The sequence below is a fragment of the Siphateles boraxobius genome, unplaced genomic scaffold (assembly GCF_051911475.1).
Source record: "Siphateles boraxobius isolate OS27281-9 unplaced genomic scaffold, OSU_SipBor_1 105, whole genome shotgun sequence".
NCBI lineage: Eukaryota > Metazoa > Chordata > Actinopteri > Cypriniformes > Leuciscidae > Siphateles > Siphateles boraxobius.
In genome coordinates this window covers 352337-369584 of record NW_027508706.1, presented here as the reverse complement: position 1 = coordinate 369584, position 17248 = coordinate 352337, and the positions used below count along the sequence as shown (strand labels likewise).

At 38.9% G+C, this 17248-nt stretch overlaps 1 protein-coding gene across 1 annotated transcript in view; it reads right to left on the bottom strand.

Annotated features, from left to right (window-relative positions):
• Positions 1–16986, bottom strand: part of man1a1 (mannosidase, alpha, class 1A, member 1) — a 142675-nt gene extending 125689 nt beyond the window's left edge. The window contains exon 1 of the mRNA XM_077247081.1: positions 16275–16986. Within this exon, the coding sequence (XP_077103196.1) occupies positions 16275–16772 (498 nt within the window). The 5' untranslated portion in view covers positions 16773–16986. The remainder of the gene's footprint in view (positions 1–16274) is intronic.
• Between the last annotated feature and the right edge of the window lie 262 nt (positions 16987–17248).

Sequence of the window (17248 nt, the reverse complement as noted above, 5' to 3'; positions counted from 1 at the left end):
CTAGGCTGCTCTTTGTGTGAATTTATACCTAGTCCTAGGTCAGACTCAGAGGTCATGAGGGCCAGAATACAACCAGCATCATCATCAAGAATGAAGAGGTGAACATAAAGATTGCGTCATTCATGTGCATATTAAATAGCCACATAATTGGTTTGTTTTGGTCTTGTACATCCATAAATGTTCCAGCAGATGATGGATAGTTTAGCCAGAAGTTGATGATATTAATCATTGCTATATAAAACTAAATAAGCTATTTATTAATATTAATAATAAAAATAATAATTAAAAAAAAGTCTCACCATCGGCATTGGCGTGTTCCACCTCTTTAGGTGACGGCTTACAAAAGAAATCTGTCAGCGTTCGTTTCATCTTCTTATGGAGACGATCACACGCGTTGTTCAGGCTCGATAACACAGAACGAGCAGTGCGCTGCGTTTTTTATGTTGCTAGGCAAACACCGAAACAGCTGTCCTGTCAGTCAAGTAAACGTCAAATCAGCCTTTTAAATTTCGCGTAGTAGTCAGCACCCAAATATATTTTTAGCTCGCACAGATTATATTTAAGGAGCATATGCGACCAAAATGGCTTTGATTTCGGGCATTGATATTAATTTCGAGCCTTGATGTTTCTTCTAATGTTAGCCATAGTTATTTATTTCTTTATTTTGGTTTCTGCGTTTTTTAAAGCCATCTCCCGCGGACCCAGTGACGTTTTTAAGCGCGAACCCGAATCGCCGTTGCTAGGGCGCCAGCGCCTCTGCCTCTCAGCGCCTCTGCCTCGCGAGTGGATGATAGCCCTGAAGACGCCTAGCACCCGAATCGTCCCGCGAGCTGTTCGTTTAATAGTCGACTCGGAAGAAAGCGAACATTTTGACAAAAATAAAAAGCGAGGCGGAAGAATTTTTGCCATTGCGCACCGCCACATTAAAATAAACATAGAGGAAACACTGCATTGTGGAATAACTCCCCAAATTCCCTGAAATATTACCGATAACATGATGAGCTAGCTGCTGGCGTTTCAGCTATCCTTTCCGGCAGCCTGCGGTGGATCTTGTCTTCGACTGGATGAAGATTCAGCAGCTTTGAAATATCCAGTCAATTTAGGATTTTTTTTCAATATATCTTGGTCCCGTTGTTCTCTTAACTTTAGTAATTTACGTTTTTGTGCTCCACTTTCATGCTTTCTTTCAGCCATTCTGCCACTATGCCGTCCAGCAATAGCAGTGACGTAAATGGAAATGATTGACATGATTTGACCAGCAGCAGGTGATTGGATAACCAATTCACGTCCACGGAGAGCGATCGTGGATAGGTCTGTCCTATGCACCGAAACCTTTTTACAATGCAACAAAATATTTAAAGAGCATCAAGTAGGTGTGTAACGATACACTTGCAACCGGTTGAAAATCGATAAAAATGTGTGACGATTCAAGCCGGTTGAAATGTTAAACGAAGCGCGATACACGTTTTAAGCAGGGGCGTTTACTGTAGCCTACTGTGAAGTTGTGAACCTCGCTTTACAGGCACAATAGCAGCAAGCACACACTGGCGCGAAGCTAGCGAGTGTTTTCACTTCATTCATGGAACTTGAGCTTGTGTGAGCCAAACTCAACTTCTATAGGAACGCTCGGTTTGCTCCGCTCGCGCCGCGCCAGTGTGTGCATCACTGGTGTGCACGCGCCGTCAAACACATGGCGACGGCAAGGTAGATATTGCCTCATCAAATCGGAGGAGTGGCGGCATTTTGACTTTACGTAGACTAATAATAATCACCACCGTGAGAAGCACAAGTCACCTCCGTTTTCATGTAAAAGGCAATACGACAAGTGCGAGAGCCACGGAGATCACAATGTGCATCAGTGTTTCCGTGGCAACCAGGTGTTGTATTTATTTTACGATCTCTTTCTCTAAATGTGTACATGGATATAGATGTGGTATGTGGTAGCCTACTAATTTTACTTAGTCTTTTACTTAGTGTGGGAAGGTACCAGTGTCCCCCCTCTTGACCAGACACAGAAACAGAAACAACCTTGAAGGGATTTTTTTAAAATTTCAATGTAGTATTTTTATTTGACAAATATATTTAAAAATGAAAACGAAATGTGCAGCATTTTGTCTGAGAAATAATAAAAGGGACACTTTTTCATTTATAATTTCTTAAATTAATCACTTGTTAAAAAAATCGTGAGAAAATCGTATCGTGAAACCAGTATCGTGAATCGTATCGCATCGTGAGTTGAGTGAATCGTTACATCCCTAGCATCAAGCTATTAAAATCTATATTATGTATATTAGTCACAGATAATTTAACAGTATATTAGTCAGTATTGTAATTTTTATTAGGTTAAACAGTGATTAGATAACGTTTTTGATTTAACGTTCACGATTGGTCTGGGCTTCTGGCCCATCCAAACTGGAATCCCGGCGCCGTGCCGTGCCTGGTTCGCGCTTAAGTAAAAAAAAAAAAAAAATGTCTGGCCAATCCGAGGCCCCCTGAACGCGTGGGGCCCCTAGGCTGCAGCCTATGGAAGCCTGTGCATTAACCCGCACCAGCCAGTACTGAAATTTAAAAATGTGTGTAAACACAGATTATAGCCTATATATTTACTCCAAAAAGCTAACTCTACGAAAATGGAAAACAGTGATAGATGGGCCTCTTAACTTTTACGGTAAGGAGAAAATCCAACACAACTTTGAGGGGACCAAGCAAAAGATATACTTTGTATGTAACCGTTCTATCAAATAATGTGTTCGACAGATCATAAACTAATGAACACGGAGAATGCGAGCACTGTGTGAGCTGGTGTTCTCAGGGCAGACACAATAAATGTCCGTCACGCCGTCAAAATAGAAGTCACAACAACAAGCGCGGCTTACGTCACTTCAGAGTTCAGCGAATGCAACCAGGAAAATGTTCCGAGGAACCATTTGATCTTGGTGGAACCCCCCTGGTGGCTAGTTCCTAGTAGTGATTGACCGATGTATCGGTTTACCGATATTTTTCCCAATATTTAAGCATTTTCCCATAAACGGGTATCGGTTTTGTAATATCGGATTTGCCGATAAACGGCGCCATCTTGTGGCCGTTTTGAGAATTCTGCCATAGCAGCCCGCGTCTGAGGAGATCAGTCAACAACAACTCTGTGCACACGTAAAGTATATGTTCTACTTGCTTTGCTTTAATTATTCAACTTTATTTAACATAACAGGCATGCAGAAATGAGGTTTGAGATATAAATGCCTAATAGTTTATGCAGCTTGGTCCTAAAAAATTGAGACGAACTCATGGAGTAGCGTAGCGTAATCCGTCATGTCCTGCCCCAATAAAGACGTAACTTTACATGAATTAAATAAAACAGACATGAATGAGTGCATGTTGAAAATAAAAGCGCTGAATTTAATTCTTTATCTGTTGTATTTTTCTCACCATTAGTCTCGAAAAAAAGTTTGTTCATATTGCTGAGCACTTTATTTTGCCTATTGTTAACATTGTTGCTGCTGATGCTTATAAATTATATGTATAATTTAGATATAAATTATATAATGTAATAATAGGGCTGTCGCGGTGAAGGAATTTCCCTTGCGGTAATTTTGAGTGGCACAATAGCGCGATATGCGGTTTTACCGCCATTTATTTATTTACATTTATTTGTTGCTATATAAATACGTGTTATGATGTGGTCAGCATACACAAAAACAATGTAACCAATGTAACCGAAACTAAACAGCGTCTCTGCGCATTGAAAGACTGTCACTCAGCGCGCAATTGTTACGGCAACGGACTGTCTTTGAGTGAGTCATTAAACCGTTCATTCAACGAAAACGTTCAAAAAAGCTGATTCCTTAAATGATAGATGTAATGAAACAAGGTGTTAATTATTTTTTAACTTTGAGCTCCACTTTTCAAGGCTCAGCTGGCAAGCAATGCTTCACTTTTGGGCAAAGCTGAAGCAATGCTTCACTTAATAGAGACCAATGGCATTGATTCAATGCGTGACTCGCTGCTTTCCCCCCATGGCTTTCTCGCGCTGTGTAATGCTGACCAGCGCTGACGCCATTCATGGTAAATACACTTACACGTTAAAATGATGGTAGCCTACGACAAATATTTCGCTTTCCTTGGAAACGGCAACCTTTTCACGAATATACATGACTTGACTTCAAAGACAGACTCAAGTAATCGCACGCGCTCAGTCGAACACATTCACTGTCTGTTTAGGCTTAAGTCCAAATCCACGAATTCTCTGTACAAATCACCATGATAAACAGTCTTGTTATCATTATTAACTTATTTAACATTCAATACACATGGTACGAACCACGAAGGGTGGCCTTATGAAAAAAGAAAACTCGGTTCGCGGTTGCTGCGGTTACTTGCATTCCTCTGCGGTTGGCCTGTCAGTAGCGCGGTACTGCAATATTGCGGTTATCGCGACAGCCCTATGTAATAATATAAATGTTTTTATTGTAATTTGATTTATTTACCATTTATGAAAACAAACGAAGCAGGCTTACAGAGCAGAATGCTGAAAGACTGTTTTATACACTACAACCTAGTTCTGCTTAACTGGGAGTATTAAGTTACACTACTAAAATAGCTACTAAAATTCATGTAATTTAGATTTTTTCCCCCAGTATGTTAGAATAATTTTTGTGCTTTATTTTTTACCTCATCAAAGCTTTTATTTTTAAACAAAGGCACTTTATTTTTTGGACTCAGACCCCTCTATTTATTTGTGTATAAATATAAAGTTTTATATTTATAAATTATATAGGAGGGAGTGATTGTTATAAATAAAATGGTTTGTTCAGTTCATTTGTGTTGTAATAATTGTGTCAAAAACAGAAGTATAACAGTAAATAAATATCGGTTCTGCATATCGGTTATCGGGCACATAAACATGCAAATAATCGGTAATAAAAAATCAATATCAGTCGATCACTAGTTCCTAGAACTACCCGGTGTGAAAGGTCAGTTTGTCTTAAGTGAATGCAAACGAGTACATTTTAAAATCTGATTTGTTAAAATATCAGATATGTGCATTAGAGAGATGAAAAAAAGATATGTCATTGTTCTTGGCAGCATTAATGTAGTAGGTTTAGTAATCCCTCTACAATCAAATATAACATATAGGCCTAAATAAATAAAAAGGTAGTTAACTGTAACTTGACAGTAAGGATATTACTCAGATGGACGGATTTTTCTCGCACTGCCAACATTTTCACCAGCCTCGCCACAAAACATTCAACAGTCAAATTTCTAATGTAGCTCCATAAATCAATGTAATATTTTAATGGCAGTATAGCAGTGCTCTGAAAAGGCAAGAGACCGTATTGTAACTAATAATCATGCAGTGAAGACTATGCTAAATTAAGCAGTTTTATTGAACATTTGATTAAATTTCATTATTTTCATTCTCTGAATGTTTACTTGAATACTAAGTTCACCGTTTACTTCATTTGCATCTTTATTATACTGTTATTAATTTGTTTTTTGCACATTTTATTACTGACTGTGTACTTGTCTTGAATAATTACTTCAAGCAATATTTAAAAGACTGGTTCAGTCAAATAAGAAAATGTTATTTGTTGTTTCAAACCGTTCTTTTTTACCTGGAGCACAAAAGCAAAATAATGTAATAAATGCTCTTTTTCATGCATTTACAGTGAATGGAAAAGGAAACTTGAGAAAATGTCTAAAACAGATCAGATGAATCCTACTGGATCAACAGGTTCATTGAAAATATCCTCCTCAAAACATAATAATTTGTTGATGAATCAGACATGGCAACTTCTCTATTAAACATGCCAAGTAGAGCAAGTCAAGATTTCACAGCTTAAATTGCAGCCTGTTCCTCAGATAAAGCTATCATATGGCTTAAAAAGACTTGGGAATAATAGTGCAAATGGTCATATGGACTACTTTTATGATGCATTTTGAATAAAGTGGATATTCATCAAAAATTCACCATTCGTGGCCCATTGAAGCAAGACAGTCTATCAGGTCCGGAACTTCATGAGGGTGAGTGAGTACATTTTTAGACAAACCTGTACTTTAATATGAAACTTAGTATTGTGTATTAGTTTTGTGCATGTAATGGAGATCATGCCCTACCCTGCATCATTAGGCCACATTCCTAAAGCATTAAAAAGGTAAATTAGGCCTATGTTTTGATCACAATTCTCTATATGCAGTGAGAGAAGCTGTTACCACCTATAATTAAACTAGGGAAAATGTGCTTGCAATCTTCAAAATAAGCCAGAGGCTCCAAGCTACGATTTCTGCTCTGAAATTTACACCACTGTTAAACCTGATTTGTTGTCATAAAATGGAGGTAGACCTGTAGCGGTCAACCTTAAGAATCTCCGACCCACAAAAAAGAAAACTCTCAGATTCAGTGAAAGGGGGAAGAAAGAAAAATCAATCTTTCGGCTTTATCCTTTTGGCTTCAGGGACGGGGAAAAAGGGCAAACAGTCAGAGTTTCATAAAATCCACAGGCTTTCACAGCAGCAACCGGCAAGATACATGACAGACTGTGCCCTACCTGTGCGCTTATATGGCTGATGGATTTTTTTTATTGTATTTTTGTACGCAAACCAGTTTTGCCCTAATACACCTGTATGAAACAGAACCGTCTCCTATAAGTGCATCGGTGTCAACTGTCACTGTAATGGATACGAGACACTATGTATTCTCAATAGCTCTTGGACAACAAAAATACAAAACCACCATGACACATATTGACATGACCTTTTTATTAGTGATGGAAAATAAAGCAACAAGATTTGACCCTCTTCAGCTGACATGTGGAAAATTAATGAAGACATTTTGAAAGGATAATCGATTTTTTCCCTCCTTTTCAGTACAGAATATGAGGCAGTGACATCCATGAGGGCTATTTGTTTAACAGGCTGAGCAGGCGCAATAAAACAACCAAGACCAAATATTTAAATTAAATTAATGTTTCAAAACACTGGTAAAAGTTCACTCTCTGATTTTACTACAAATCAAAGTGGCATTTGCTTCAAATCACTCTTAATAGACTTGCACTTTATTGCTCCGTATGATTTTTATAGTTCGATGAAAAAAAAAAAATATTCAAATTTGTAAGAAGCAAAGACGGGAAATGGGATTAGTGCTGATATGCTTCAGGGACGCTTTAAATTTAAAGATGAAAATATAAATCATTGAGAGGAAGTGAAGATCGGGTCGTCGGTGCACCAGAAGGTTATTGTCTTGCATTGACGCATCATCCCTAGAAAACAAGAACAACTTGGCATGCATTCAAAAGACCAGCTACATAATGGAGAAACTGCTGCTAGTACTGATGAATGGCCAGAACAACTTGATGTAACGAACAACTGACAATAATTAATTAATAGTGGTATTCAACCGATATATCGCCATGGCTCATATTCGCAGATATTTTTTAATTATCGGCACATACGTTTTTCTGTTTGGTCGATGTGTCGTAAGCAGGACTTTTATTTTGACAGTGCAGTTCAGTGCCACTGAAGACGCAAGATCAACAAACTTTAAACCCTTGATTTCAAACTATGCTGCGCTATATCCAGTTGCACACTGTCATATTCATGTCATTTTCACTGTGTGCTGTATAATTAGGGTTACAACTTACCCAATCTGTATTTGAAAAAAAATACATACCTCCAAGTGAAAACAAACTTACCATATTAGCAAGTGGCCTGTTTGTTACAGTGTTTACTTCCTTTTTATTCATGTATTCAACAATTTTTATTTCTATATTTAAATTTTTTTTATTTGTTATGCACGTCTTTTTACTGTATTTAAATAAGTGTGATAACAGCAGGCTATACGTTTACCGGCTTCTTTTTAAGATATCAGCATCAGCCATAAAAAAAATCTATATTTTCCAACCACTATTAATTAATCTGTTCAATAAATTGGATATACCACATTTTGCCCAATTACTCCCTTCAAACAACAATGTGCAAGCATTTTTCACAACTTTCTTAAAGTGCCATCACTGACAGATTCTTCATACAAAGACCAAATGTCAAGACCCAACTAATCTAAAATAAACATGTTGTTTATCTTCATGTTCAATTATTATTGATCTTATTGATTCATTGTTGCATCCTTTCTTGCTTCTCCTGATCAATGCACAGTGCACACTTGTCTGGGCAGATGTTTATTGCTCTTCTAATCAGCGCTGGACTCTGATTTTGGAGTATTCAATTACTGGAAAAACCAAGCAATCACTTTTGCAGTACAAGTGTCCCAATGCTCTCTGAAAACACTAACCAAAACTCCCTTGTGACAAACATGCATTTTAATCTGCTAAATCTAATCTGTGCTTGAGTGTAGAAAAGACCATGCAATTCATACATCAAAAGCAAAACATCATGGATCCTAGCAATGGATCAGATATGCCATTTAAAGCCACTGGAGATAACGCTGCTTTTATTTAGGTTGAATTTTGCTTTCTTCCCTATTTCTCCCCTTACTATCCACTAAGTATCACTTAACAAAAGCACCATAATATAACCCTCAAATAAGTGTTCTGGCCATTGGAGAACCTTCTAGTCACTTCAAGCCCAAAAATTAGAGTAAAAAAGACGAGACTGACCGGGGAGTAAGTTTGCCTGCAGCTGCTGTGCGATTGCTTGGGGGCATTCATTACATTTCTCAGCACCTAAGGTCAGTCGGGCTGCTTCTGGCTAAAGCGAGATTGACCCAAATAATCCGAGGTCTGTCTTGGGTCTCCAGACAGCCTACGCTGATCACAGACATAGTTGTAAAAGGGTGCAGGTACACTGTACGAAACCAAAGTTCTCGCTCTCCTCTCCTCCAGCAGATTCTATCTCTACGAGTAAGACCATGCCTTCTTCACAAGTAGTAAAATGAAAGAAAGCCAGCTGAATTATTTAGTATCCAAGCACTTCAGCTTTCAAGGGGGAAAGCCACTGTATGATAGAGGGAAAACAAACAAGCCTGGGGTAAAAGCCATGACCAAAAGGAGAAAACATCAGAGATGCAAAAGAGAAAAAGTGTTTGCATGTTCTACTTGCTCATGGTGCAAAAGAGGTCCAAAAATAATGACATTCAAAGAACTGTCATTGGTAAAGGGAGTATACAGAGACTTTAAATCTACCGGATATCCTGATATACCTAAAGTCAAGTACACACTGGGAGATTTTTTACCCATTTTGAATTACATCACAGGGGAAAAATCAGTAGTTTCGGAGCGGTTAATGTTGCATGCAATGTTTAAACTGATTAAATGCATGTACACACCCGAATCCTGTTGCCAACCGTCTCTGTCGCATATGGCACCAGAGATTGTCAATGAAAATGAATGCGTTCATAGTGTTTTGTGGAAAGCTCTACCGAAGATGTATATTGCATAATCTGACATAAAAGACAATTCCTGTCACAGTTTGTCTTTTATCCAAGATCTCACTGCAGTCACATCTTACAATCTGAAAAGCAAGAGAGTTAAAAAAAGTTAACTTTATGCACTACACGTTTCTGCACCATCCCTGTACTTTTCATTCTTCCAAAACTAGGTCGAAACCATCACACTTGCTCTCCATTCCACCTCATACCTTTAAAGTTTCATTTGTATAAGTTTTTCTGTTGCCCCCCACCCCCTGCACTGAATACCTGTGAACAACTCGATAAGAATTGATTTCTCTTATTAGCTTGAATTGTGCATAATTAATGGTGAGAGGAATGAGGTTTGAGTGTGTGGAGAGCACTGTAATCTATAATGAATAAGAGGAGCTCAGAGCCCAGATGGGTGTGTGATGTTGCCTTCGAACAATTCCTGCGGCCGACACACTCAAAGGAGAGCATTTCAGGTGGAGGTGAGAAGTCATAAACAAAGATAGCTTTGTGAAGTTCTTAATGCACATAGATTCCCTTAGTTCACATCAAACTATAGCTAAAGTGCCATGGACAAATATCTGGTGAGGAATTATTAAGGTACGGTTTGGAGTAGGCTACTTTGTCAAGTCGAAACTTTTTAATTACATTAGCATGGCCTAGCCTTGCTTCTGCATTACATATTAGTAGGGGTGTAAATCAGAGCCTACATGACGATTCGATACGATACCGATTTCTTAACCCAACGATTCGATTATTTTCGATACTTCAGATTTCCCCGCGATACGATTCGATTCAATAATCGATATTTTTACATGTTATCTATTAAGTTTCAAATAAATCAACAAAAATGTTTATAATTTGCCTTTTATTGAGAATACAGGAACAGTATTCACATAATGTGCATGTTGTGCTCAATGCACTGCAAATATAACAGTTACTGCATACAGTTCAAAACTTGATTCTATCGAATCCTGGTGCGTTTCCGTGCATCTTACGTCATCGCAAACGTGCACGACGCATGATAGAAAACAGAACGCGGGTCAATATAGTGTTTATTTTTATTTTATTTGGTGCTATTATGCACAGCTGAGTGAACAACACCGGTTTATTGTGTGTCGCATTTGGATTTTTGCTGATGGCAAACGCAGGAGACAGTGGATTTCCATTAATGTGTTGCCCTGAGTCCACGCGCTATGTGTGTGCGAATACACTGCAGACTCTCTCTCGCTCTTATCCAAGGTAAATTATCAACACTATCATCCCTTACATGTGTTTTATTTAACTAAATACATCATAAAAAGCATGCGCAGGTCACTTACTTCCTAAACAAGTGCGCACCCGAGTCTGTGATGCTTTCACAATCACGCGAGCCGCGGCACGGTTCGAGTGCGACCGAACTCAGCGCACGTCCTCCAGGCAGTCTCGGGTTTGGTACCCAGTGCCCACCCGGGTCCGCATGACAGAACAGCGTTTACATAATTAGCGATTTTTCATGCGAACCGTGCCCGTTCCGTTCCGGTGTGAAAGCACCCTAGACTTTTCAAGTAAGCTGTTGAAGTAGCCTTTTGTACACGTTAGCGCCTGTTTGTTTACGTTAGTAACTGCTAGCTTGGAATTCGCCGACTAAGTGACTGAGGGTGCATTCACACTGGCAGTTTAGTTCGGTGACTAACTAACGTTAGCCCAGTGCATAACAACAATCGTTTGTACGCATATGAGCGGATGCTGAAAATAGACAGGCGGCAAAACAAACACATTAATCGATACTCTTGCAGACGCATCGATGCATCGAATCGTCGGCTGTATAATCGATGCATCGATACGAATCGATTAATATTTACACGCCTACATATTAGGGTTATTAATGACTGTTCATTATATATTGCTGTTAATAATATAATTGTTCAAGAACAGCAATTTCACAAAAATAAAGAAATATTAAACTTATGTAACTTTAACTCTAAATATTAAACTTAAATTTAACTCACAGGTTCACTCTTAAAGTTGCTTACGTGCAGAGGTCAATCAGATTTAGGGGTACCAAATTATGGAACAGCTTTTCCCACCTAGCAACAAACTCCTCCTCATTAAAATGTTACAAAAGATATTTAAAAACCCATTTAACTGCTGTTTTAAAAATGTTATATTAAAATGATCTGCCTATCTGTTCGAAGGCAATCAAAAAGATCGGATTCCATGTGGTTTGTGCTGTTCACACTGTTATAAAACAATCAGATCTGACTCACATATGAGCAAAAATAAATAAATTCAGATTTGGGCCAGGTTTGCCTGATGTCTGATCCTACACAACTGACATTCAGATCTGCCTCCATGTAGTTAGCTACGGCCAACTTCCTAAACGATCCAATCCACTCCTGAAGGACAAAATCAAATCCCGCCGTACAGTTCTCATTCCAGACCAGAAGCTGTTTCACTCCGATATATACGTCACAGTAGGGAAGAAAAGATTATCGCAACATCCGTTTCTGGCCTACGTAATGTAACAATTAATACATTTTCATTCATTAACTAACAATCAAAGACATTTTTTTATATATGTTTTGTAAAACGCACACAAAGAGGCAAAAACCGCCCTATAAATCTCACTGTGGCCCATTCATATTATGAGTTTTCAGCTCAATAAAAGCAGAAAAAAAGAAATCACACAAAACCATTTTTTGCATCATAACCTTGCTGAGATCAATCCATTTTCGAAGGCAATTCTGCTCCTCAAAGGTCAGTGTCTGGCGAGGCGAGACAGAGTGCCCACAGTCGAGTCTGACAAGTGAGACCCCACAGGGTCCAGCTGTGACTATTTGTTTCCCTCATGCCAGCGATCAATGGATGAAATCCCGCTATTCAGAGGTGAATTATCACTGTTCTCATGCTGAGCCGCTGCATTAAGCAGGAGAGATGAGGGGCTTGTCGGATCCGCAGGATCACCAATGCTCATGGAGAGGAACGCGGAGGCTTCCTTGGCTTTAAAACATATCCAGCTCTGGGGGACTAACTCTGAGGAGCCACCGTATTATCAACAGGTTTGCACTGTTAGCTATTCAGTGTGACTGGGATTGCCTATGTCACACGCTTGAATGCACTCAACCCAAACTAAATATAATTTAATTTAGGTTTAATGTTTTACATCAACTCAAACCCTTTGCAGCAATCTCTAAACCTGAACCTAGCTGTTGATGTATGTGAGAGGAGAAGTGTCCTCTAGTATGCAAACAAGTAGAACAAAATCTCAAAATAGGATGGCATTAAAGTGACACAATGTAAATTTGGAGGACGCAGTAAAGGGACATAGGCACCATTTTCTTATGCAAATAACTGAAAAGTAGTGACTCGCTCGCTGTGTAGGATAAACTAGGTGGAATTCCAGACAAGGTCAATACCAGTGAAAGGCCATTTTAAAGCTTCGCCATGCTGTCAGTTTTCATCTGCATCTTTACTTGCTTGATTCAAATGAGTCTCAATCAATAGCAAATTTAATTTAATCAAGCCGATGCAAAGTCTACATTCGACTCATACTGAGGGAATATTAGAGACTGGCCTGACATACTCTAAAAGCATTCATCCTGAAAGAAACAAGAAATGACAGCCGTGTTTCTACTTAGTTGATAACAGTTCACCCTTAACCAAGATTTTGAGCTAAGCTCAACTCAACCTGATTGAGTTTTCTATCCCACCAAATAATAAAAAAAAAACAGCATCACTTTAGGATATGACCAACAGCTAAATCAATCATTATTTTTGTGCATTTTTTAAAGGCAAGCAAAATTTGCCAATCTAATATAGTTTTAAAAAGATCAAATCAACTTTGCTCCAAACATAAGTTTAAAGGTCCCTGGGTGACGTCACGTCTTGTTTGACGTTTAATGTCAAACAAAACTGAGGCGTCCTCCTCATCTGCGCACTAAAACCCCTTTAATAAGTGAGTAATAATGGTGTAGGCAAAACATGCTTGAGATGGCAATCTGAAAATATCAGCCACTATATTGGTTATTGGCCAATATTGGCTATATAAATATTTAAAATTATTACTAGCCTAGTACTTCAGCATCATAATTTAAGGGGACAGTGTTAGATCACTGATGATTCAACCCTCTCTATTGAATAGTGCATAACTGCATACGTTTATGTGCCCCTGTAACTTAATAATCATAAATAGCTCAACACAATATAGGTTTTAGCTTACTATTGTTTGCAACAGTGCCTCCTTTTTAAGCGGTGCTGGTCCTGGAAGTATTTTTTTCATTCATTTTTCCCATAGGAATTTTAAAATAGTCTTTGTTAAGGTGTTATAATCCATGAACCAAGCCAATCAGCTATGAGGTGAATCACAATACGTGCATAAACGCAAAATATTTTAAGTTAATGGCAAAATATTTAAACATTTCAGTATTTTGAGAGTATATGTGTTCCCATGGAGATCAACTGGATTACATACGCAGCGCTTCATGAGAGTGGGTGGAGATATTTTGGAGAATGTTGCTTTTTTTAACTCTCTAATTAAAAAAATCTCTGTACAGCATCATGGGTAATGTATTTTTTCATCATGAATTCAACTGTTTTACATGATTATTTTAAAAATAAGATTAAATAATGCGGGCTGACAGCTTCAGTAAAAGCAAATATGGATTAACAAGCTCACAGTAGGTGGGTCTTTAAAGTTATCGTTCAAAATCAATTTCCTTATAGAGAAAATGAATGGCGTTTTTACTTCCGGAAACCAACTAGGGCTGTGTTGAAAAAATCGATTCACCAATTCTGAATCGATTTTCATATTAATTTCTAATGATCGATCCGTAACTCAGAGGATCGATTTAATAATAGGCCTACATTTTCCCCGTGAACTTTAACTTGCCGCGTCATTGAATTCACGCATGCGCGCGAGGTGGAAGGACATTAAAACAACGAACATGGCGGTCAGTAACGTTAAGCAAGCGGTTGCTTTGAAAACTCCAGAAACGCTCAAAGCTACGATCTGTCTTATACCTGGAGTACTTGAAGGTTTTCACAAAACTGTGACATACTTGTGTTTTCTAAAGGTTTTGTAAGTTAAAATTTTATTTACTACTAGGCTACTGTATCACGTGCCGTTTGAACTGACGCGCTACAGCGATCCGTCACATTTAAAAGCGCCAAAACGTTGGAAATATTGACAGGATCTGACAGCTGAGAATTTGTTCCATATCAAAAGTAACCTTCTCGGTCTAGTCTGTCGGTGTCAGTGTCCTCTTTGTCCGCGATTTTTCTCTGCATGAAAAATGCAGTGGTCCAATCAGTAGTTAAGAGCCTGAACTTGCTTATAGTAATTCTGAAATTAGTGCACATGAGTGGAAAAAAAATACAGCACAGAAGAATGTCTAATTTAGCGTGAGATTTCTTTGTTGAGCGTGAGACCGTGAGATTGAGGCTGAATGCGTGAGTGTCACGCCAGATGCGTGAGAGTTGGCAACCCCGACTCCATTAATTTGCAGTTGAATGTCTATAATTATAGTATCAAAATGTTGCATACCTGTAATTCGGGTAACAGCTGGAAAAAAAAGCTTTTTTCAAAAACACTTATCTAAATCTCGAAGATCGGATCAGATTGGATCGAATCGAATAATGATAATCGATTCAAGATCTTGAGAATCGGAATCGAATCGATTCTTGAAATTTGGATCGAAACCCAGCCCTAAAACCAACCGTTGCACTCTATTGGCAACAAATAAGCAATGTGATACTGATGCCTCACCTTGCGCTTTTACTTAATAATTTAAACAAAAAAAATGCCCTCATCATGTAAAAACATATAGCTCAATTATGACCAGTCTGAAATGCAGAGAATAGAATCAATGTGAAACACTTCACAAAAATATTAATCAAAAAACAGGAAATGCTGACAGAAAATTATTTAAATAATAACTGACTGAATAAAAACAAGAAAATAAACCAGACAAAACATAATGAGTGAAATAAGGAATTTTCACTGACTGAAAAACTGAAGAATACTATAGTGAATACTGAAGTGAATAGAGACCATTATGGAAAAAAGCAGGCAATACTGGCTAGAATATACTGACTGAAATACGGGCAAATCTCAATCTAAAAAGCAGAATACACTGCTAACAGATACAGGCACGGTTGACTGAACCAGTACCGAATGAAATATAAAAAAAAAAACAGACTACTGACAGGAATACAGAAAAAAAGAAAAGAAAAAACATTCAATACAACTGAAACTACATACTGCTTAATTAACTGGAGAGGGAAAAAAGGGAATAACATGGCCAAAATACTGACACTGACAGAGATATTTTTAAACAAATCAGGAAATGCATTGGCTACTGAGAATCAGGACCGCTCAAAAACAGCAAAAGGCTGAAGCACTATCTGACTGAAATAGGCTACTAAAAACAGATTTCTGACAAAATACAGTGGGAAACAAGTAATGTTGACTACACTGACAACAGTTAATGCGAGATGAAATACAGAGCAAGACAAAGAGGACTAAAATACTGCCTGTCAGCTTTCAACAAACTACCGTTCGGCGAGGGACCGACAGAATGAATGAGCACGCGCTCGCTCTCCTGTGAGTGACAGAACTCACGTGTCCATTAAACAGACCTGTCAGAACTCAGGCCTGTAGTACTGGTTTCACAACACGCAGCGCACACGTCACCTTAACTATCTTATTGCAACATTGTATTCTCATCAATGTTCTTTGGGGAAATGTTTCCTGAAACTGACACGGTGTCAAACAGACTCCTTCTCCAGCCACCGGCACTGACACAAATATTATTAATACACTTGGTTTCTACACTGTAAAAGTTATTTAGTTTCACAACAATAACATGATTTTCTTCGAGAGTCTGAGAAAAGCGCAGGAGTGTATAATAATAAAAGCAGACAATACCTCTTTTATCTTGGCTCTTTTCTCTTTAATGTCTGGATCCGCGGGCTCGTGCCCTGTTGCTCCGGGTGGCCGCACGTACTGAACGAACGGCAAATTGACACCTTTCGCTCCGTTCACCTGCGCAACTTTCTCCTTGTCGCTGATGATGTCTTGCTTGATCTCGTCCGGCCGTTTCTGTAGGGTGTCCTTAGCCTCGATCAGCGCCTTTTCGTGGTCTTTTTTAATCTTGGCCAGGATCTTCTCATCCTTGCCCGTCCCGGTGCTCGTGTCACTGACCGTACCTGTGCGCGCCTCTGCCTCCACCGAGGACGAGCGGAAGAAAACTCCGCTGAGAAGCTTAGAGGAATCCGGCAAGAAGAAGATTGCCCCGAAACACAGGGTGATAAAGGCGCTGAACACTAAAAGCAAGATGAATTTCTCCGTGAGCCTGAAGGAGGTCGGGCTGGCGGACTTCCTATTCGGAGTGGCCGTGAAAGGCAGTAGAGAAGCTACAGGCATTTTCTTCTGCGTTTAAAAACACGACTAAAATGGGCTAAATTCTACAATAAAGTAACTCCCTGATCACCTTGACCTACACTGTTTACGATACCTGTTACATTGAACTCAAGGTGTTCGAATAGGGCACTGTATACCCTCTGAAATAAGTTGATCCCACAGTGCGAACAGAGGAGTCCCACCGCCTGAACTGATCACGCCTGAAACACATCTGTGTAAAGTCTCGTTGGCGGAACGGAAGGAATGGCAGAGATCCGTGAGTGACAGCGCGCCTCGGCCAATTGCTTTGAGCCGCTGTTGCACAAGTTCGTTGTGGGCGTGTCTTCCGGAGATAAAGTACAGACTGGCTTGATGTCTTGTGGATATGGACTGGGATTATTCATTTTTTGACATGATCATAACGGCATTAAAAGGCTTATGGACATGTTAGGATTGGCCAAGTTAGGTTGTTATTTTTAATTCAAACTCTGCTTATTCTC